This window comes from Clupea harengus, chromosome 7, assembly GCF_900700415.2.
Source record: "Clupea harengus chromosome 7, Ch_v2.0.2, whole genome shotgun sequence".
NCBI lineage: Eukaryota > Metazoa > Chordata > Actinopteri > Clupeiformes > Clupeidae > Clupea > Clupea harengus.
Window position 1 is genome coordinate 16,022,795 of NC_045158.1, and position 22,945 is coordinate 16,045,739.

At 44.1% G+C, this 22,945-nt stretch overlaps 3 protein-coding genes across 7 annotated transcripts in view; 1 reads left to right on the forward strand and 2 right to left on the reverse strand.

Annotated features, from left to right (window-relative positions):
• The window catches only part of ssbp2a (single stranded DNA binding protein 2a), a 37,052-nt gene extending 30,684 nt beyond the window's left edge, over positions 1-6,368 (forward strand). For 2 of the 4 annotated variants that reach the window (XM_012828548.3, XM_031570662.2), the window contains 12 exons: positions 181-240; positions 428-482; positions 682-752; positions 1,107-1,174; positions 2,010-2,058; positions 2,206-2,241; positions 2,604-2,658; positions 2,964-3,034; positions 3,803-3,881; positions 4,326-4,354; positions 4,552-4,650; positions 5,072-6,368. In XM_012828548.3, the coding sequence (XP_012684002.1) occupies positions 181-240; positions 428-482; positions 682-752; positions 1,107-1,174; positions 2,010-2,058; positions 2,206-2,241; positions 2,604-2,658; positions 2,964-3,034; positions 3,803-3,881; positions 4,326-4,354; positions 4,552-4,650; positions 5,072-5,101 (702 nt within the window). In that variant the 3' untranslated portion in view covers positions 5,102-6,368. Of the gene's footprint in view, positions 1-180; positions 241-427; positions 483-681; positions 753-1,106; positions 1,175-2,009; positions 2,059-2,205; positions 2,242-2,603; positions 2,659-2,963; positions 3,035-3,802; positions 4,355-4,551; positions 4,651-5,071 lie in introns of those variants that run through there. The other 2 variants (XR_006152492.1, XR_006152493.1) reach the window with 1 other exon arrangement.
• Positions 6,369-6,859: 491 nt separating this feature from the next.
• Positions 6,860-11,842, reverse strand: f2r (coagulation factor II (thrombin) receptor). The gene is made up of 2 exons (XM_012828558.3): positions 10,511-11,842; positions 6,860-9,250 (listed from the first exon to the last, which is right to left on the reverse strand). The coding sequence occupies exons 1-2, from the start codon at positions 10,596-10,598 to the stop codon at positions 8,091-8,093; spliced, it is 1,248 nt and encodes a 415-aa protein (XP_012684012.2). The 5' UTR covers positions 10,599-11,842; the 3' UTR covers positions 6,860-8,090.
• Positions 11,843-11,845: 3 nt separating this feature from the next.
• iqgap2 (IQ motif containing GTPase activating protein 2) overlaps positions 11,846-22,945 on the reverse strand; it is a 50,121-nt gene continuing 39,021 nt past the window's right edge. For both annotated transcript variants that reach the window (XM_031570664.2, XM_012828521.3), the window contains 9 exons: positions 22,469-22,601; positions 19,825-19,927; positions 19,274-19,415; positions 15,811-15,898; positions 14,482-14,694; positions 13,898-14,058; positions 13,025-13,168; positions 12,257-12,365; positions 11,846-12,034 (listed from right to left, as the gene is read on the reverse strand). In XM_031570664.2, coding sequence (XP_031426524.1) covers positions 11,921-12,034; positions 12,257-12,365; positions 13,025-13,168; positions 13,898-14,058; positions 14,482-14,694; positions 15,811-15,898; positions 19,274-19,415; positions 19,825-19,927; positions 22,469-22,601 — 1,207 coding nt within the window. In that variant the 3' untranslated portion in view covers positions 11,846-11,920. The remainder of the gene's footprint in view (positions 12,035-12,256; positions 12,366-13,024; positions 13,169-13,897; positions 14,059-14,481; positions 14,695-15,810; positions 15,899-19,273; positions 19,416-19,824; positions 19,928-22,468; positions 22,602-22,945) is intronic.

The following is a 22,945-nucleotide window of genomic DNA, read 5'->3' on the forward strand; positions in this document are numbered from 1 at the left end:
AGTCTGCTAATGCAGCCTCCTTCAGAACACACACTTGCAATTGTTTGTCTCCATTCCATTCCCATACATAGTATTGCCTCTCTATCACTCAACTTTTCTTACCAGGGCCCTGAGTGGATGTGCTTTTACCAGATGTGCTCTTCTTAACACTGTTCATGTTCTCTCATATTGCTCACACAGCCTTTCATGTCGCCGAGGTACCCAGGTGGGCCCAGAACTCCCCTCAGAATACCCAATCAGGTATAAAGTCCTAGGGGTTGATGGGAAATGTAGTATGTGTGGACTTAATCACATTGGGTGAATCAGTGGTAGCTGTTTTTAGCTGACTGCAACTATAGAATCTTCATTGAACACCTACACATTTTAAATTAATGATTACCTAAATTATGAACATAAATCATGTTTTGAAACATATTGCTTCTGTTAGGCATTGGGTCCTGGAAACCAGTCCTTATTACCAAGTGGAATGGACCCAAGACAAGGTACTGTATGTGAAACACCACTCTTCTGTCCACACTGGTTAGAATGTGTTGGTGAACAGTATATGAATAACCCTGGATACTCTCTTGTATTTGGAATTAATCAAATTGACTGTTCTCCATTTTCTATGGATTTTGTCTGCTCTCTCTCTCTCTTTCTCTCTCTCTATCTATCTCTGTCGCTTCTCTCTTTGCCTCTCAGGTCATCCACATATGGGTGGACCAATGCAGAGAATGGTTCCTCCCAGAGGGATGGTCCCCATAGGTCCTCAGGTATGTAGGTGGCTACCTGGTGAGGCTTGATGTGGAACTGTGGGACCAATCATTAGCATGTACACCCATCCCCAGCAGACTGTCTTTGTGTACAAGATGATGTATATTTGTGATGAATCAAAACTATGACAGAGGCAAGTGCTTTGATGTCCATACCAGCCTGTTCATGTGCCTAGTATAAGTAGGAGTAAGAGTTCATCAGACTCATCAGTGTACTCACAGCACGTTGACTCTGTAAAATGCGAAGCACTAGAGTAATGTTGGCTCGACCGAGGAGCTGAATAAGGCATGAATGCGTGGTGTGCTCCCTGGAGAACAGGCCATGAGAGCGTGTGTGTTTCCTGCCCTCTGCAGGGCTATGGCGGAGGAATGAGACCCCCTCTCAGTGCTCTGGTTGGGCCCGGAATGCCTGGAATGAATATGTGAGTGCCCTCTCCCTTTCATCTTCTTCTCTAGTGGTTTTTTTCTTTTCTTTTTCTTCTGTGGCTTATTTATTTTCATTTCCCTTGTCTTGTGTTCTTTTCTTTTCTCTTCTTTTCCTCTGATTTCCATTCTTTACTTTCTTTTTTTCCTCATATTTTTTTTTATCTTTTCTTTTCTTATCTTTTCATGTCTTAACAAAGCGGTATCATATGTCATGCTAGGTGTGGCCTCCCCCCATGTAAGTGTTTCTTCATCAGAGCTTGTTTGCGCTCCCATGAAGAAGGTCAGCTCTGCTGGTGCTCTCGGCCCTGGTGATTGAGTGCCAGGGCTGCTGGGCTGGCCAGCATGACGCCACTTCTCTCTCTCTGGGTTTCCTTTCAGAGAAAGAAGGGATGGCTCAGCAGACAACAGGGCTCCAGTGTGTGTGTGTGTGTGTGTGTGTGTGTGTGTGTGTGTGTGTGTGTGTGTGTGTGTGTATGTGGTGTGTGTGTGTGTGTGTGTGTGTGTGTGTGTGTGTGTGTGTGTGTGTGTGTGTGTGTGTGTGTGTGTCTGACTGTGTGCATGTTAGGGTTTGTCAGTGAGTATGTGTGTATATGTTTGTGTGTGTGTGTGTGAGAGAGAGAGAGAGAGAGAGAGAGAGAGAGAGAGAAAGAGAGAGAGAGAAAATTGTGCATGTTTGTGCATGCTTGCGTGTGTGTGTGTATGGTTGGATGTTTTTTTTTTGCCTGAGGGAGGGAGTGGAAGATGTGAGGCCTCTCTTTTGTTTTCATTTCTCTCTCTTTCCTCTCCCCTATGTCACCCCTCTGCCTGCCTGTTTGTCTGTCTGCCTGTCAGGGGTCCTGCTGGAGGAAGGCCTTGGCCCAACCCCCCTAATGCCAACTCAGTAAGTGAACAGTCAGCAATACAACTGCCCACATCATCCACCATGCACTCTAACAGCAACATCATTACTGTCTAGGGTTACTGAACCTATAACCCATCTCATCTCTCTCTTTCTCCTTCTATCTATCTCTCTCCCTCTCTCTCCTAGATCCCCTACTCGTCAGCCTCTCCAGGGAGTTATGTGGTAAGTCGTAGCAGTCCTCTCAGCACATTCCACATTAAGACACACGCTCTCTCCCAATATATACAGGCTCCTCACCAGTAGGTGCTTACATGGCTGACTGGAGTGTGTAGTATCTGCATGTTTTACAACCAGCTCTGGCAGAGGGAGTTCTTGGAGGCTGGCACATGTTCGGGCCTTTCTGTGGTCGCCTTCTGAAATCCCCATGCAGACAAATGATGACCAGTTTTCCAGGTCTTAGGAATGAAGACGTCTTTCTGTTTTTGTGACTTGTGTCTAGTGGCTGGTGAAATATTCATTTTGATATAAATGTTGTGTGTGTGTAACATGAGTTCTCTTATCCTATCCCATTACCTACACCTCAGGGACCACCTGGAGGAGGGGGACCCCCTGGTACACCCATAATACCAAGTCCAGCAGGTAGCATTGTGTGTGTGTGTGTGTGTGTGTGTGTGTGTGTGTGTGTGTGTGTGTGTGTGTGTGTGTGTGTGTGTGTGTGTGTGTGTGTGTGTGGGTGGGTGGGTGGGTGGGTGGGTGGGTGGGGGTGTGTGTGTGTGTGTGTGTGTGGGGGTGTGCGTGCGTGCGTGCGTGCGTGCGTGCGGGCGGGCGTGCGTGCGGGCGTGCGTGCGGGTGTGTCATGACCTATAAGATAAGCAACTTCAGTCACATCAGCTGCACTATCATAATTCCAGATGTGCTGGATGTGTTTTCTTTTCTCCTTTCAGAATCGACCAACTCTGGAGACAACATGTACACCATCATCAGCACAGGCCCCCCGGGGGGGAACAGGCCCAATGTGAGTTAGCATCAACATATGCAACAATACCAGGATGCCAGCTTATTGTTTACCTGGTGTTTTGAGTAACGTTCAGCATGTTTCTGAACTCTGATGGCTCCAGCTATATATGTGGAAGCTTGAAAAACTAGGCCATGAAACTAAACTGAATCTACTATCTATAGAGATAAGTTAAGGTATTTCAAGAAGCAGACTTCTTTTCAAACTTTTCCGTCACACAGTGTTAATATTAGTCATATTATGAGCATGAATGTGTGGTGATCGTTATCTGCCTCTTCAGCATGCAGATGAAAACGTCCCACTGTTGGTCATCTGCTAATGCTGTAAGACTGTCCTTGTTATAGAAATGTTCGGAAAGGTTTCATTCAGTAATTAGTCTTCCAGTTATCTCACAGGATGTCCAGCTTGGCACACAATGGGTCAGTGTGCTTAAGGTTTCAAATTAACCGAAGAGAAGCACAAATGTCACACGTCACATGATTAATTCTGTGTGAGGTCCGCTCCTGCTCTGTGGGAAAGACAAACTGCAGCACACTGGCCCTTTATCAAAACAGACCGGACACCCAGAGGACAGGCCTACAGTGGACCAGCTCAGTGCACACTACTGTCAGGTGTCAAGTGTATGTTGACACACTGTCAGGGAAGTGAAGAATGACCTTATGATATTTGCACCAGTACACCTCTCGGTGTGTGTGTACCGTTGTTATGTGTGCTGTGTGTGACGTGTGTGTCACACGTGTCCCTGTGTTGCTTGTGTTTCCCACACAGTTCCCTATGGGCCCTGGAGCTGAAGGGCCTATGGGCAGCATCACAGGGATGGAGCCCCACCACATGAATGGAACACTGGGTACAGCACAGAATTGCACTCAAGCACACAGAAACACAAGAGAACATGGACTATACACAGATGCACAGACACACACACACACACTCCGACATACACAAACATACAGACACACACAAACAATGCACACTGTGCAGATGTATTCATGTACAGGTGTATTTATTTAAGAAATGTACTTGCTAGCACATGGGAGCAGATGACATCATTCATGACCCAGGATTCCAGAGGGAGGGGAGGGAATGGGAAGGGGAGGGCAGGACCTGAAGGTCAGTGAAAGAATGTTTAGAACAGACCTCATCCGGTGGGTAACATTTCACAATGATGCTGCTGAAGATCGCTAGTGTTTTGAAGTATCATTTCAAATGTGTGATGCTTACTATATATTATAGACTACTATATGGTGTTTCTTTGTGTCATTTTGTCATTTCCACGTGTCTTTGTACCCAGGATCTGGTGACATTGACAGTCTGCCCAAGGTAAAGACAAAGAGCCCTCACTCACCCACTGACTTTCATTTTTAAAAGAAAAACAAGTGAGTCACTCTGTGATGATGATCTGTAGAATCATAGGAGTTTTGTTTTGATTATATCTATCACTTTGTGTGTGTGTGTGTGTGTGTGTGTGTGTGTGTGTGTGTGTATGTGTGTGTGTGTTTGGGGATTTTCCTCCACAGAACTCTCCCGGGACCTTGAGCATGAGTAATCAGCCAGGCACCCCACGAGATGACGGAGAGATGGGAGGGAACTTCCTGAACCCCTTCCAGAGTGAGAGTGTACGTCAGCACCCCCTATGGGATGTTTGCAAGTTTTATGAATCCCAGTGCTATGTGCTCAGTAGAGTGTAGTGTGGAGAAAGCACACTAATGTGCAAGTAGTGAAGAAAAAAATCTATAAAAATCTATAAATATCCTCAAATACCTGACAACTAGCCCTAACACTTAAATGCTGTACCTACTGTACATTTCAACTTTACTGTCAACTAACCATTAATATAACTTGATCTTATCCTTCACCTCACACAGATCCAGCATGATCACCATATGTTAACTGTAACTGGCTTATTGCATTCCTCACGGTCAGCAGTGAAATGACACTTTGACTAATGCAGTCAATCTATCAGATGAACAAATAACTGTGTTTAGACATAGGTGATGCCAAATGCCTTATTTACTTACTGAAATGTCTCATTTGCAGTATTCTCCTAATATGACGATGAGCGTGTGAGGACTGGAGAGAAGCTGGAAGTCATCATTTCCAGGGGGGTGCAGCCGGAGCAAGATCACTTTTTTCTACAATTTCTTTGTCCCTGGTAATGTGGTGACCTTACACATACATCTGGACAGCTAAATGATTACAGCAAGCCAAATAATACTGATGAAGAGATGTGAAAAGAGGAAAGAAAAAAAATAACTTTGTTTCTATTTGTGTCACTGTGTGTACACACTCCCATGTCCATATGCAAGATACACCATCCTCTGCTTTCACCTGGAGGAAAGACTCTAAAGGATAAACACTAGTTTGTAAGAAAAACAAATGGAGTTCTCTAGAGACGTAAGAGGCGTACTGGAATTTCAGTTTGTGTGTTTTTAAATCCCAGATCACTGACCATTTCTCACATCAAACCAACCAGATGAAAGAAGACGCATTTCAGTCAAATGTATGGCTATATAGATCTGACTTCAGACTTATGGCAGGAAAAGATGGCCACTTAGAATTCAGTGAATTGACTGAGCCCATGCTATTCTCTCAGTGATCTTCTCACCACCATTTTGTCATCCTATATATGTGTGTGTGTGTGTGTGTGTGTGTGTGTGTGTGTGTGTGTGTGTGTGTTACTCTGTGGGGCATTCCAGTGTTATTGGTTTGGTTGTGTGTTGTATTTCTGCATTCCTGGTGTCTGTTGTTGCCAATGCATTAATATGACAATCATCATTTTCTTCACTATTAATTATTAAGTGTTAATTTCGATTCCCAGTTTTACATAGGCTGTATTTACATGAGATGGCTACAAAACATACATTCTGTCAGATATTAGCATTGGGATGTGCTTCTTTATCGCTCACAAATGAAATTTTTTTTTCTAAATTGTAAACATGGGAGCTCAGACTCAGATGAATCAGGCAACTTGGCAAGCATATATTACAGTGTAGTCACTTGCTTTTTTATTTGAATCGTTAGCCTTTCCCATTCTTTGTTTTTTGTATTTATTCATCACCTCAGCCTCAGACAGTTCTGTTAAAAGTTTAGTTTGTTGTTATACTCTACATCTACACTGTTCTTTGTTCATTTATTTATCAAATATTAATTTTCTTTTGCACAGATGTCAAAATTGTGCTACTTAATTGTCTGGATTTTGTTTGTGGAATGTATGCTATTTTGAAGTTAGAGGGCCTCTTAATGACTTTGTGTATATATTTTGAAAAGTTTTGGATGCCAACATAAAAAGTATCTTATTGTGTGTGTACGTTATTAAAAAAACGATTTGTGTTAATGTCTAGTTGTACACGTTCAGTTGAACTTCAAACAAGTTATTATTCTGCTCTTTAGAAAAGATGGCACACCACACTGAGATTACCTTGCCCTCTAACCCAAACAAACACCTCTATATTTACTTTGTGCTTCTCTTTGACTACACTGTGAGGTTATCATTTCACTTCCTGTAGCTCCTCTCAGTGGGTGATGTCAGTGGCCCAGCACAATGCTTCAGACATGCACTGCTCCCATTAAAAAGAGGGCAGTGTGGGGATAGTGTGTTACTGTCGTCTGTTTTACAGCTGGAAACGAGTGCAATATGTTGGGAGGCCACAATAACATCCTATGGGCCTTTTGTATATACTACTATTTTATTTGATCTTCAAATGTTTGGTGTTGATGGTTTTTCGAGTCCTTTTTCGGTATTTTTGTCTAGAAGCCAACACATCTGTGCCAACCATCTTATTGTCATATTCTGCTGAAGTCATCAACAACACTTGATGGCGGTAATTCATCTGGATATTTTATTTAGGAAAACACTCTACTGTGTTAGGACTTTAAAATAAGATGATCTGTGTACAATGTGAAATGGATGCTGTGGCAGCAGAACTGGTGAATATTTAGCATCATGCAGGTTCCTGAAGACTTTAATTGATGCACATTAATGAGCAGTGAGCAGGCCAGCCTGTCCAGTTAGCTCATTAAAAAAGATATCAGTCCATCAGTGTGCACAGACATCAAAAGTGTTTAAAAATCCCTGTAAAATGTGTGTAAAGGTCCCTGTAGCTTAAAGACTCAACATATACATGGTTAACAAATGAAATAGTATAGCTTTTAGACTTTAGACGTTTTGTTGTGAAATTACACTTCAACTCTTAAAATACCAAATGCTGAAGGTCATTGTTTGCTGTTTATGTCATGAACTGGCATGTGACCTTCAGAGAAGGACAGGTCTGAATAGACCATCTCCATGGCAGAGCCCATACAATCATATACATACAGCCTAAAAATACTTAGCTAAAAATCAGATTTATGATACACTGAACATATGGATAAAGAACGGCAAAATAGAAGCCTGTAGTAGGTAGGTAATGTAAACTAGCAGTAGGAGCACACATACATTTAAGGAGCAGACTGATGAAGAGGAGAGTGGTCTTAATCTGTTTCCCATAAAATAACATATATGTACAGAGTCCAAATCTCTCATTTTGGGACGTGATACAGCATAACTGCTGTTTCATAATACTTTTAAAGCCAATAGGAAAATAAACAAACAAACAAACACTGTACCTGCCAGTGTGGGGGGCTACTTTTGAAAGAAAGGGTTGGGTGTAGAATACAAAATTAAAAAAATTACTATTACTGTCCCTTGACCCCACTCCGACCCTCCCTCCCTCTGTTATCAACACCTTAATTTCTAGATGCTGCTCCTAGGGTCCCAAAGCAATGCACGATTTGGATCTCTCAATGCTATTCATTATCCAAGCACCCCTAACTTAGCAAACAGACCCAGATCATGGCTGACTCCAGATACAATTTGGATAAGCCCTATGAGGAGTTCTAGGACAGGCAGAGACCTAAAACATGCAGTGCTGTGGATGCCCTGGAGCCAGATTAAGAAACACTACTCTATGACCAGGGTAAGTAGCAACCCTGGTACCAGATCCACTGACCAAGTCCACGAAACCTAGATGGTTAGTCTCGATCCCTGCTCCGCTGAGCATCACCTCTGGGTAAAGGCTCAGCCCATAAGCTTCCTGTACTGACTGCTCATGTTGCTCTTGATAACGTCGATCCTGCTGGTGGTACTGCTGCGGGTTTCTGAGCTCCTGTCCACCCCCGAAGAGCTTCCACGCGTAAAGAGGGCCGTCACCTGCTTCTGGCACTGGGATGAGCCGAAGTAGTAGATGAGCGGGTCTAGGCAGCAGCTAACGCTGCCCAGGCACATGGAGAGGAGGTAGGCGGCGTAGGAACTCTCTGTGTGCCGGTGCGTGAAGCGAACGTAGTGCGCCAGCAGGATGATGTTTGTCGGCGTGAAGCAGGCCACGAAGACGGTGAGCACGGTGACAGCCATGAAGATGGCTCGCGTTTTCTTGAAGCGGCTCGCCACGTTGGTGGCGCACAAGGCCTGGATGATTCGCACGTAGCAGACGGTGGTGAAGATGAAGGGGATGAAGAAGAAGATGGCGGCGAAGACGGGGAAGAAGTAGAGGTAGTAAGCGCGCAGCTTGTGGATGTCCAGCACGTCATGGCAGGTGGTGATGTCCAGGTCCGACAGGTGCATGGTTTGCTCCGAGGAGATCAGTGGCACCACCCCACCCACCGACAACACCCACATGGCCCCACACACCACGCTGGCCGTCTGAGGGGTTCGCCACACCAGTGAATCCATTGGGTAGACCACCGCCATAAAGCGGTCGATGCTTATACACATCATCAGGAGCACTGAGCAGTACATGTTGCAGTAGAAGGCCGCGGTGACAACACGACACAAACCCGAGCCATAAATCCAGTTGTTGCCATGGTAGTGGTAGGAGATACGGAAGGGCAGAAGCAGCACAAACAACAGATCGGCAAAAGCTAGATTCAGCATGTAGATCACTGCCGGCTTCTTGGGTCTGATTCGGCGCAGGAACATGGCAACTGCCAGAATGTTCAACGGCACGCTAATGATGAAGACCAGGAGGTACATGGTGGGAATGAAGACAGTCACCATGGGGCCAGTTAGGTACTGCTTGGCCTCTTCGGTTAAGTAGAACTTTTTCACTTCATGATGGCCGGCTACCTTTTTGGGCGCCGTTTCAATGGCTGAACCACTACCTTCTTGGACATCCAGGTAGTCAATGGGCTCGTCCGTAACAGTCAGAAAATACCCAGAGAATGTCCGAACATTCAAAGTATCTGGTGAGGAAAGCAGAGTCTTAGTCACTATATAAAATGTTTATACCATAAAATTCGTAAAACCCGTAATTATCATGTCTCCAATAAAGGTCTGCCTGTATTACACGGGGTAGAACATTTTAATCAATCGAATAAATGGCAGTCTGTTGTAATCTCAGAGTAGAATTCTTTAATCAAATCAACACTGGTCTCTCACAAAAGCTGACAGTCTCGAACTTTGTTCCTACGACAATGTCTATCCCTCACTCAAACAAAAATAAAGTGTGAATTATTATTCTCATGTGTTGAATATGAATGAATGTCGTATGGTGAAGATGTGGCGTCTGGTACGTGTAGTCCTAATAGTCGTTAAAGCTGCTTAAGCAACGAGCAGAGTTGATAGTTGGGGTTGACACATATAGAAGGTTAGGGCTACATGGCTACACGTAGACACCTGCAACAGTAGGTGAAGCCTAGTCCTCTATCAAAATGGAAAAGGCAGCGTCTATATCCTACCCTTTTAAAGTTTGAATTCCTTCTGCTGTAGTGTAGGCTACACTTACATTGTGGACACTAGACTAGCCTATACACATAGGGTGTAGACAGTCTAGAAATGCTCATTTCCCACATAATTATTTAATATCTTCTCTTCTTGCTGCTGCGGCAATATTTGCCATTTGTTATGTGTTGCTACGAAGCCCCTTAGGGGTCACGGGGTGACTTTATTATGAGCATTTTTTGTTTGTTTCCTGGCAATACCTTTTGCGATATGTTTGCGTTCTCTCGCAATAGTTTTGCATTCTTTGCGTTTACTCGCAATAGGCTACTTTAGCTAATGTAGAGGGGTTTCGATTTCCGTTGCTGGTAATATAATACACCTACAGCTGTGATTTGAAGCTTCTGGGCTTTGTGGGGAAAAAAACGCATTTTTATCTCCAATAAAGCCGGGTATTTTAAGTGATTTAAGCAAATCAGCATTAATCGGAAGTTTTGTAATATTGGCCTAGCGCAAGTGTAATTCATTCTGCAACATTATGATGTATAGTGAGATGCCGCTTAAGAGAGAGAGAATTTATCAGTTGAGATATTCAATCACATTATAAATTCTGTAAAACCGCAAGCACCTTGAGGATTCAAATGTCTCAGTTTCTGCGAGAAAACTGCACACTAAATACAGAACAGCATCTAACTTCATGTTAGTTCTGTGAGATTAACTAAAATAGTTGGTATGATTAACGTATTAAAGAAACTAAAATGAACACTTAACAACTGTTCACTTACCATTAACACTATTCAGTGCGGCTGTGGAGGTCTCCGCAGCAAAAAATGCCAGTAGAACGAGGGTCCGTATAAGCATGGTTGGAGCCATCACTTTCAACAGGTTCCAGAGTTTACACAATAGTCGGCTTAACAATCAAGTTAAATGTAAAAGCGGAGTATCTCATTTAAATGACTTACAGGGCTATTTCTACTCCAAAAACCGCCCGTTCAATAGTTCATAAATGGGAGGAAAAAGACAGCAACAACGACGAACTTTTTGTGGTCAGGGAGCGAGGGGAGGAATGCCTCACATCGTTGTATTGCTTGACTGTGAACGCCCACTTGCACTTAACTCAAAAACTTTGGCTTGGACATCTTGCCATTCCAGATCTGGCAACTAGCCTATGCTGAGCGCTTTCTCCCACGTTCTCAGTTGCAGACGTAGACACACAAACATCCAGACAAAGAAAAAGAAAAAGGGAAAGGGAGAGAGATAGAGACTATTGGAAAGTAGAATACGTTTATTTTTTAAGCGGTCTCTTTTTCAGATCCTTAAAATTACTTAAATTTACAACACGACACAGTTATTTTTAAAAACATGAATTCTAAACATAACACATGTCAAATATATATTTAAAATATACTCAGTTTCTTCGTTAAGAGCTGAAAGGCACCGGTTATGGAAATCGCCACTGGCCAGTCTGATACAGCAGGAACTCTTAGACTCCAGTGACTATTTCATGTCCCATTGCAAGACGCAATAGTAGTGCGTTATGCATTTCATTAAAATCTCTTTTTTTAACAAGTGACCAGAACAGTGTTGTGCTGACATGACAAGAAATGATTGATTGAACCATGTTACACATAAAGTCAATGTGAGAAACAAAGTGACAGACTTTAAAACACGACACAAACAACCTGACATTGATAAACCTTTTTGACAATAACCCTTCATTGTGCAGACATTTGAAATTATACACATGGAACATTTAAACCAGTGCCAGATACATTTCAGGTATGACCTACCTTTTTAGATTTCTAGCATTAGCATTTTACAATTTAAAAAACATAATTAAATATTAAATGATTCATTAAATACATCATTAATCTAAAACGTCTACATTTTTGTCTTGTTTAAAAAAAAAATGCTTTGATGGAAAGGCACATTCCAATCACATCACCAAGCATTTGCTATAAATGATGTGACCTCTTTGGCATTTCATGTGAGCACATAGTCATCCCGCCACTTTATGTGGCTTGCATTTTCCCATTACACACACCCATACACATTATGCCTACACATATACACACACACACACACACACACACACACACACACACACACACACACACACACACACACACACTCACAGACACACACACACACACACACACACAGACACACACACACACACACACACACACATTCTTTCACTTCCCATAAAACTTCTTGTTGAGGAGGAAGATGAGCAGGTTGACGTTGACTTTGGCCTTGTCGAACATCTTCATGACGGCAACTCCCTCGTACTGAAGCTGCAGCAGATCCTGTGGGAGGCAGCTGTGTTTAGACTGGGAGGAATTCAGGGTCAAGGTACCATCTCTGAGATCTCAAGGAGATCTTCAGCTCAGCCAGTTATTGCTATGGTCATTGAAAAAAAGAAACAAGCAAAGGCTTGTTAGACTAAGGCTTTAACGTGTCGTGACGAGTCGTGTGTCCTGTCCCTGCAGTGTAAGCACTCCCATGTCTCGCTGATGAAAGAGCTTTACCTGGAAATGGAGCTGCACCTTCTCCATCTCCACTCCCAAGAGTTTGGCTTTCACCTCAAAGTCCCCCACTTCCTCGCAGGGGGAAATGTCAAACATGACATTCTTTAACCTGACGGAAACACAAGCAACAGCACACTCTTTGTTACTTTATTCACATTTTTTTTTGTAAGTAATCAAAAAAGACAAAAGTGATTCCAGGAAATCAAAGGACCATAATAAAAAGATACGGTTTCTGTACCCTGTGCATGCCTTGGAGTTACACAACTGGCAAAACAACCTTGTGTGACATTACCATAAAGGGGAAAATGCCTTTCTGTACTAAAAAAGATCTAGTGATAATCTTGTGCACTGTTTACATTTAGTCCCTTCCTCAATGGCAGTTTAGTGGCATTTCCTTCCGGTAAGTCCCTCTGGGACAGTGTATGCGAGTGCCTGGCATTCCCAGAAATCCCCCACACTGGAGGGCCAACAGGATGGACAGGGGGGGGAGATACTCACAGCCTAATGAGTGTGGCTCATCTCAGGCTTCAGCACAGTGAGCTGACACAGCACGTCACACACATCAAAGACAAACCCACACACACAACATTCACACACGCACTCACACACACTCACTCACACACACACTCACACAAGCCTTGCTGTAGGATTGGAGGAGAAGACAGGAGAGGAGAGAAGAGAAGAGGAACGAGGGAGGAAAGGTGAAGCAAGGAGATGAGAGAAGAGGAGAGTGGAGAAGGAAAGGAGTAGGGGTGGTGTGGCTCTCACTGATTGGTCTGTAGGCCCTCGATTTCCAGAATGACGCCCTTCTCGTGGAGCTTGGCAGCGGTGTACTTGAGGGACTGCTGCTTGGACCTCCGGCTGCCCTTGTCCTCCACCTTTCTGTCCAGCTTGATGGAGCGACGAGCATTTCTAAAAGATAAGCATAAACACACACACTTACACACTCCCCAGAGTAAAAGCATACAGTACAAGTCAAAGTTATAGCATGGACAGTTATGGTAGGGACACATGCCAGCGACGCAAAACACTTCCATCGCTTTGAGTGGGCCTGGCGTAGCGTGTGGAAATAGAATAACAGAGTGGACTAGCAAGCAAGTATGCAAGCTAGCCAGCTAGTAGGCTATCTACTAGTCAGTTGTCTTTATATCAAAACTGTCATTCTGTTAAAGTAAGCCCAGGATTAAATATCTAACATACCAGGAACGACAACAACCCCTTACAAGGCCATCCAAGCTTTTCTTTTTAGCAAAATAAACAACCGAACGACGCCATAGTCCTGCAATTTTCAAACCGTCAGAGACAACATCAAACAATCTGATTGGCCACTGCTGGCGAAATTCCCTCCTCATTCCCTCCTCATTCCCTCCTCACTTTCCCTAACTTGTTTTGTCCAAGTCGCTCGTCTACGTCACAATTGCTTGCCTCCCAACAGAAATTAATGGGATTTAGAATTTCGCTTCCGTGGCGTCGCTGGCATGTGTTCGGGGTGTTACACATCCAGCAATGTGTACACAAAGATTTAACTTACCAACAAATTAGGCAAACAAAATAAAACTGGCTAGCTTAACAATAAACAATCAGGATAATGAGTTACAGGTGTGATAAATGGACAGTGTATTCTATGCTATTTGAACATACTTCCTGTTCAGGTTGTCCAAACATGTTTTGATGTAGGTGTCATAGTAGTTGATCTGGTCCTGATAGAAAGCTGCCTTGGAGTTCAGGGCGCTCAGTGTCTGCTGAAGCTTAACCAGCTCTGCTTTCCTTCTTTGTCTGTAGCGCCTCTGGTACCGTATGTCCTGTCAAATGAAAGAGTAACGGCTTTGCGTTAAAGTTCTTTGTTGGGACTGTTTGAGGAATTTCCTTGAAGTTTCAATTGCATTTTGGAATGATGCCACGTAATATCCTCACCAACTCACACAAGGCTCACAGCAAAGTTTTTAAAAACTTTACAGCTAATTAAAACAAATTAATCTCATTCTTAAATCCTAATTAAAATGAAGTCTGCGGTTTTACTTATAATGAGAATTAAAAAGCTGAGCAACTGTCACTATTATATACGGCCATCATTTACCATGCTTTTGTCATAATTCAAAACTGTAGAAATGGCAGCCGAACAACAATAAAATCTAACAAAGAGCAAAACAAACTGCCACAGAGGCCTTATGATGAACATAGAGGCAGAAACACCACCGCAGCTGCCATTTTGTTTGCAGCGCTACCTTAGAGATGTCGTTGATGACGTCCTGGTACTTGTTGGAGCTGCTGACGAGGCCGGCCTGCTCCAGGGTGCGCAGGTTGCGGCTGATCTTCCTCTTCTTCTGCTCCAGGGGCAGCTGACGGTCCTCCAGGGCTGCCTGGCTACTCTTCAGGCCCTCCGGAGCATTGGCGTCCTGCTCCGCACGCCGTTCAACCAGCTTAGTGTGATCTACCTCCTACACACACGCGCGCGCACACACACGCACACGCACACACACAGAGAGAGAGAGAGAGAGAGAGATGAGGGGATGTGTATACATTAACACTGACTATACGTTGGTCCATACCTATATGTTTAATCATATAGCAGATGTTTTCTTTTTCATCGACTTACGGCTAATTAAAGCAGCATAACGGAACAATTGCTAATCGCTAACGAGATGCTAGCGGCTAAAACTAGCGAAACCTCTTGAAATGTGCTTACTTTGACACTATGACAAACTAGTTAGTCAACAACTGTCCTAACACAGTCAGACATCAAGCAAGTGCAACACAAGACAAAGCAAGACGGCAAATAAGCTACTTACTAGTTCGGCAGACAGTAGAAACCGGGCAGCTTCAGCCAAACCTACATAACCCAGTAATATGCCTACGGACCCTGGTATGGCAACGGCACGGAAGTGATTTTCCATATTAAAAGTCATTGTAGCGCCCCATTTTCTTTTAAGCTGTTTTTTTTAAGGTAAAACTGCTTATCCTAACCCTAACCCTGAAGTACAATTACTGCATAATGCCACTTTATGCCTTCACATTTATCAGAAAGTGTTTGACGAGTTTCCAAAAGCAAGTATATACATGACCTGACATGGGGTCAAACTGAGTAAACAGGCCACCCAATGCCTTGTCATGTACATTTTATTGGAAGGTGTTCTCATTGGGAAATTAACTGTTGACCAGACTCTTGCTGATGGCACAAACTCCCACCTGAGCCTAAGAATGAGCTATTTGGGAAAATATGTAGTATTTAAAGGAAGACTCTGAACTCATTATCCACAGTGTTGAGTCCTCTCTATTGATTGTGTTACCTACTTTAAACAACAAAGTGAGCATTATTTTGCCAATTTCTTCCTTGCAAGCCTACTAACTGGCATTATCATTGATAGTGGAAGTAGATAATTTTCATGAGTTCTTGTTAAGAGTGCAAGTATGGCTTGTTTCTCAGGCAGCAGAGGTTTTCTCTGAAGCCCTTGGCTCCTCCTTTGTGGTATAGCATGCCTATTTGAATGCTTTGCTTTGGACTGTTGATTGTGAGCTTAAAGGTCTGAACCTGAATGTTCTGGCAGGAGCCTCACCTGGACAGGAGAGGCTGGGGTCTCCAAGATCTCAGTCAGGGTATCTCCAGGCTGGATCCTTATGATGTCCCCAATGAGCTTCTTGGTTCTGCGCAGACCACACAAGACACACACTTTAAATAGTTTTAGCTTATTACTTTTAAAGGAACAAAAATGAGGCCTAGCAAGTTCTGTTATCATCACTTATTCATCTGACACAACAGAGACAGTTGAAAAAAAAAAACTGTGCACGCAGCATTAAGCTGGACACAGGGTGTCAACACAGGAACTGTTTTGTGTTGTTCCGGCTCTTGTTTTGTTGATGGTCTTGTTCATTTGGACTCGGGACCACAAATTCCCGTCCGTGCCTCGCTCTCACTGCGGGCCTCTGGGAGAAGAAGCACAGGAGCGTGTTAACACATGGACAATAGAGACCCACGTCAGTGTCTGGCCTCTACAGTGACCGGTGAGGGGGGGGGGGGGATAGGTCTGAGTCACGCTTCCTCTTTCATCCCCACAGCATCAGACTCTTCTGCCCTAAATATCCTTCAAAGTTTCATCCCCAACTTCCAAATCAAGAAAAATAAAATACACCCACTCTCATTCACACAGGAATCTGAGCTTCCACCATGTGCCCTCGGTCAAGTATACATAGCCCATGTAAATATTTGTGGCTGTGGCTGGTCAAACTACTCTCTATAAGTAAGCACATCTATGTACATTTATGTTCATCTCCCAGCACAAGCGAGAGAGAGAGAGAGAGAGAGAGAGAGTTAACGAAGCAGTCCTGCTGTACAGTATGGGTGTATCCTGTCACTTCCTGTCCCTTCCGGTCATGAGAGGGAAGAGATAGGAGGCTGGGAAAGAGCACGGACCCCTGCCTCGTCTCTGGCCGATAACAGAGCAGGAAACACACGGCCCACAGGGCTTATTTATATAACATGCCTGCCGTCCAGTGCCTAGGGCTGTCTGCGGAGAAGACCGTCAGATGGGTCACTGCTCAGGCTACGTGAGGCTACCTCAGAGCAGCTTCGGCACTGTTTTGCTAAGCATGACTCTGCAAGGCCAGCAGCTGTAGATCGCATTCTTGTTGATTTAAAAGCCGCAACAGCCTCTAGAATTCCTAGAAAAGTGTCTTGTGATGCCCTTCACATCTGTGGTAATGTCAGAGTAGAGACAGAAAGAGAGAGAGAGAGACTGTGAGAATGTGTGTGTGCACGTTTGTGTACATTTGAGTGTGAATGTGATTGAGAGTATGGGTGTGTGAGACAGTGTGTGTGTGTGAGAGAGTGTAAGTGTGAGTATGAGAGAGAGAGAGAGATACCAACATATTGAGGCACTTGTTGAACACCAGCACATTTTCACAGCAGAGCTCATGGCTTTTGATGGACCCTAGTAATGGATAGCTGGACGTTGCATCATCCTGTCTAAGTGTGCTGAGTCTAAGTGTGCTGAGTCTGAGTGGGTTGAGTCTAAGTGTGTTGAGTCTAAGTGTGTTGAGTCTGAGGGCCTCATTTACTAACAGGATTGCGCCTGTTTCAGACGTAAAATAGCGGGTAAAAACCTAAAACTCTATTTATCAAAGGTGGCGCACTTTAGATTACCGCTGCTGGGAGGGTATAAGGAAAAGTGGGTGTTCGTCGCAAAGAGATGGGAGGATATGCGTAAAGTGTGCCTAATTATGTACCCTATTAGTAACGAAACAAGAGGTGTTTCAGCATGACATATCAGTTGCTAAATGAAAACTATGTGCCTGCGAGAAATTTGAAAAATACGAACATCAGAAATGTAATTTTTTTTTATGTTTATATTTGATATATCATTTAATATAGGCATATACAAAATTGTCCCACCAGCAGCTGTTCGGCCATGCTTTACCCAGAATTGCTTTAAACCGTATTTTCATCCATAGTTCAAGCAAACCGAACCTCTGAAAATTTCAGTTGTCCCTGCCCTGTCCACGCTACAACTCCAGTTTTCAAATGTATCTGCTAGGGCAGCATTTTTGAAAAGCCTGGTTTTCAGTGTTGGAATGCGCCGTTTTAAAGTAAGGGGTGCCGTGTATTCCTACCAGACTATTTAACGGGATGCTATGGAGCAGTTAACCTGGCTATTAACTATCCTAGCTATCTCTAGCTTAGGGAACCATATTAACAGTTTGCAGTTGCCTGTGTGTGATTAACTCATGTTAATATGTGTGAATATGAACTTGTGAACATAAACTCGTTAATATGAAGCTGCACAGGCACCCTGAGGGGTAACCATAGCAACGCAAAAACTCAATGTTCGCTGAAAAGTTGAATTTCCCAAAATCAGCTCACCAATAAAAGACAGTCTTGAATTCAAAGTGATCACAACTTTTAATGTGGACGGAAGGGCTAAACAGAGAAATATTTATGAGTTTCTATATTTACCTGGGTTAGCTCTAATTTTAATTTTAGCTCATCATCCATGGTGGAACACGTAGGGTCTTTCTTCCCTATTTTAGCAGAGCGCTAAATAACACTAATGGGCGGTGTTAGGCGCAGATGACCCGACGATGTTCTTGTTTGGTAAATAGGATGCAAAATACCGTGCGTTATTTGCGGTTTGGCAAAGGCGCAGATTAAGCTGCGGTCGCAATGTTAGTAAAAGAGGCCCTGAGTGTGTTGAGTCTGAGTGTGTTGAGTCTAAGTGTGTTGAGTCTGAGTGTTGAGTCTAAGTGTGTTGAGTCTAAGTGTGCTGAGTGTGTGTGTTGAGTCTAAGTGTGCTGAGTGTGTGTGTTGAGTCTAAGTGTGTTGAGTCTAAGTGTGTTGAGTCTGAGTGAGTCTGAGTGTGTTGAGTCTAAGTGTGTTGAGTCTAAGTGTGTTGAGTCTGAGTGAGTCTGAGTGTGTTGAGTCTAAGTGTGTTGAGTCTAAGTGTGTTGAGTCTGAGTGTGTTGAGTCTAAGCGTGTTGAGTCTAAGTGTGCTGAGTCTGTGTGTTGAGTCTAAGTGTGCTGAGTCTAAGTGTGTTGAGTCTGAGTGAGTCTGAGTGTGTTGAGTCTAAGTGTGTTGAGTCTAAGTGTGTTGAGTCTGAGTGTGTTGAGTCTAAGCGTGTTGAGTCTAAGTGTGCTGAGTCTGTGTGTTGAGTCTAAGTGTGCTGAGTCTAAGTGTGTTGAGTCTGAGTGTGTTGAGTCTAAGCGTGTTGAGTCTAAGTGTGTTGAGTCTGTGTGTTGAGTCTAAGTGTGCTGAGTCTAAGTGTGTTGAGTCTGAGTGTGTTGAGTCTAAGCGTGTTGAGTCTAAGTGTGTTGAGTCTGTGTGTTGAGTCTAAGTGTGCTGAGTCTAAGTGTGCTGAGTGTGTGTGTTGAGTCTAAGTGTGCTGAGCGTGTGTGTTGAGTCTAAGTGTGCTGAGTGTGTGTGTTGAGTCTAAGTGTGTTGAGTCTAAGCGTGTTGAGTCTGAGTGTGTTGAGTCTAAGTGTGCTGAGTCTAAGTGTGCTGAGGGGTTAGGGTTAGTGTCTGTACTCACTTCATCATCAGGCCCTTTGTGTCTTTGGCGTCTCCTTCCGGCAGCTCAAACTTGTTGGTGAGGGTCAGGGAGATCTCCGTCTTGGCCAGCTGGGTCAGCACAGTCTCCTTGTTAGGGTCACTGGGGTCTATGGCCCCCTCGCCTGGACGTTTCAGCACAGAGAGAGGTTCAAAGAGTCACGAGTGCTGGTTAACATGAGCTTTTAGTTATGCATGTCATGAATAGTGTGTATGCTTATATCCATGCACGTATATACGTACAGCGCACAGAATAGAGTGTGGGCTTATTGCTTTCTCATTTTATCACTGCTAGCAAAGCACACAGTGATGTTATTCTACTCAGGCAAGGCTCAACTGAATGTTATTCTAAAACAGCAACTTCCTATTCTTTGTCAATGGTCACAGATCTATTGTGCTAGCCGTTTTGCAAACTGTTTTCACGACACTGAAAGAACAAAAGGTGGAACTTCTGCGGCCTAATACTACAGGGACAATGATGCTCCGTGAAAGTGCTGGGTTTCAAAGGAGAGAGGAGAGTGTGAGGACCAGTACCCAGTAGAGCCTCCACGTCCGGCACGTCTCCCAGGTCGTCCAGGATCTCATGCAAGGGGTCATTCTGGTCGGGGGAAATTACTTCTTTGTGTTCTAAAACAAGCTGGCACAAACATATATACACACACACACACACACACACACACACACACACACACACACACACACACACACACACACACACACAAAAAGTCACCTCAGGACAAACCAAACGCAACCTTAGAAAAACTGCTGTGTGTGTGTGTGTGTGTGTGTGTATGTGAGAGAGAAAGTGAAAAAGAGAGAGCATGCGTTTGTGTGGGTGCGTGTGTGAGAGAGAGAGTGATTAGGCGGGAACCAAAGTGTATTCCGCGTTTGAGGGGCATTTAAGGGTTGCTGGGTAACACACTCCCTGCCTGCTCTCCTTAGTCACAGCTCTAAACCTTCACATGCTTTCGCAGTGCAAAGGAGGGGGGGGGGGGGGGGGGGGTGAAGTACAGAGATTTATGAGTCCCCTCTGATCCTTCCAGAAAGATCCTTCTCCTCTTTTCAACAGAGGAGACAACATCCTTCCCTCCCGCATGCACGGTCAGACACACAGGACATAAGACAAGTCTTATCTCACTGTTGCTAGGGGTTTCATTGTTATTCTGTTGCCTCAGAAATAACGAATGTGAACAAAATAAATGCACTCATTAGAAGAAACCAGCTGTCGGAATCAAGTCATTCTTTCCGCCACATTACGGCCTGAACGAATCCCCATCCTCGTCCAGCTGGGATTCGGTTACGGCGACCGCTCCCAAGCCCGTGAGGATGGACCCATCTCACTTCTGGCAGATGACTACCAGCCCAGGGGCTGAGGGGAAGTCAGGCTGACCCAGATGTATTTGATCAGAACCTAATGTGGCTCGCGGGCCTGGATCGAGATGGCTGGGAAATTGTTTTATTGTTAGTCAGGCTGGAAGGGGCTAGTGGGGAAAGGAGTCGGCGGACTGACATCAGTGTGAACATTGTCCAGGTCTGACATCTGAAACATATCAGGCTGTGTGCACACCAGACAGGCAGCAGTACAGACAGAGAGACAGAGGGCTGGACAGAGGGAAACGTCTGGTCAGGGAAACAGAGAGAAACAAAGATGTTCTGTGTCTGTCTGTCTGTCTGTCTGTGTGTGTGTTTTATGTGAGCAGGTGAAAGAAAGCCAAATGAGAAGAGGGAAAGAGTGAGACAGACAGAGAAAATAACTGGGTAAAAAATGAGAGTGTGGGTAAGTGAATGGAGTGTGTAAAGAACTCCAGGTGATTGACAGCCACTGGTGTGAGTGCGCTGTGAGGGAAATGAGGGCAGACTGGTACTCTCCCTGAGCTACATCACACCACACCACAACACAACATAACACAACACAACACACCACACCACACCACACCACACACCACACAGCTTCAACCAAAAGGTTTCCATTAGTTCAGCTGCATGGCTGTGTGTGGTCTGTGTGTGTGTGTGTGTGTGTGTGTGTGTGTGTGTGTGTGTGTGTGTGTGTGTGTGTGTGTGTGTGTGTGGTGTGTGTGTGTATGTATGATGTGTGTGTGTGTGTGTGTGTGTGTGTGTGTGTGTGTGTGTGTGTGTGTGTGTGTGTGTGTGTGTGTGTGTGTATATATGTATTCACTTTCACTGAGCAGCAACACAAAACCACTCCATAATGGTCATGTCACAACCCCAATGAAAAGGTTATGACTCAGCAGTAGCCATGTGTGTGTATATGTGTGTGTGCGAGCGTGTGTGTGTGTGTGTGTGTGTATGTGTATGTGTCTGTGTGTGTGTGTGTGTGTGTGTGTTTGTGTGAGTGTGTGTGAGTGTGTGTGTGTGAGTGTGTGTGTGTTTGAGTGTGTGTGAGTGTGTGTAAATTTAAACATCTGTTTGTGTGTGTGTGGGTCCAGCTTACTTGCTCATCTCAGTGACTCACACCTCGCAGTGAGTCACAGGGGAATGGGAGCCCTGCCCCCCCTCTAATAAAGTGAAAGCAGCTTATTACCGCTGCAGTGGCTGATGGTAAACACCTTGGGAGAAGTCAGCAGTCAGCATGAAGGAAGTTACTGTACTCCTGCTCTGTGACCTTCTCCTCTCAGCAATTATTACTGTACCCCTGCCCTGTGACCTTCTCCTCTCAGCAATCGTGAGCACTTCAGCAGAAAGCACACTCAAAGGAATCACAACATAACTTTCCAGTAAAATGTTCAGTGTGCTCTCCAAGCATTTTCAACAGATATGCAAAATCTTGACTACATAGCACTCATGACTGGTTGACTATTAAGCATTAGTCACTTCATCTATACCCAGCCATCAGGTCTCTAATTCAAAGCAGAAACTGAGGATTAGTGTAAAACTATTACAACATGGGTTATATTCCCATAATGATGTACATGCTATTCAAAGGAGCATTACTCTGAGGAAAACCCCACTCTCGCGTCTTCCCATAATGTGCAGGTATTAGATCACTGAGGTGGACCTAATGCTCTATACGAATGAATGACTAATCCGAACTTTAGGCTTTAATTCTCTATTTGAACTGACTGTGAGGGAGGTTTCTTTTTTTTCACTGCAGCTATGCAGTCCTAAAGCCATTCCAGACGCCATATCAGTGGGGTGTTTAGTGGGATAAGGGCCTTACTGAGTGTGTGTTTATGATCTCATCCACGGAGATGTAGATGATTGGCTTGCTGAGCGTCACCATGTCGGAGTACTCGTCCATGTTAAACTTCTCCTCGGGGACGGGCACGTCACAGGCAGCTTGGAAGAAAGCCCTGAAAGTAAACAGCAGTATTCAGCAGTATATGATTAGTGGATAAATTACTTGGGCGGCCAATCAGTCAGCACCACTGACTACATATAAACAAACTTTGAGCTAACATTAATCATGCTTATAGAATGAAGAACGTAATACCACATATAGGAATAGTCATTCACATCACACACTTAAGAGTGTGTCTGTATAATGTGGACTTGCAGAAAGACCATGAAGAACAGTGATTAGTCTTGATTGAGTATGGACTTCTAATATTAGTATACTTCTCTGACTTGTCCAGCTCGGTTGGCTGGGTGTGACTCATGATGTCTTAGTGTGGAACATTTGAGGCATGTCTTACTC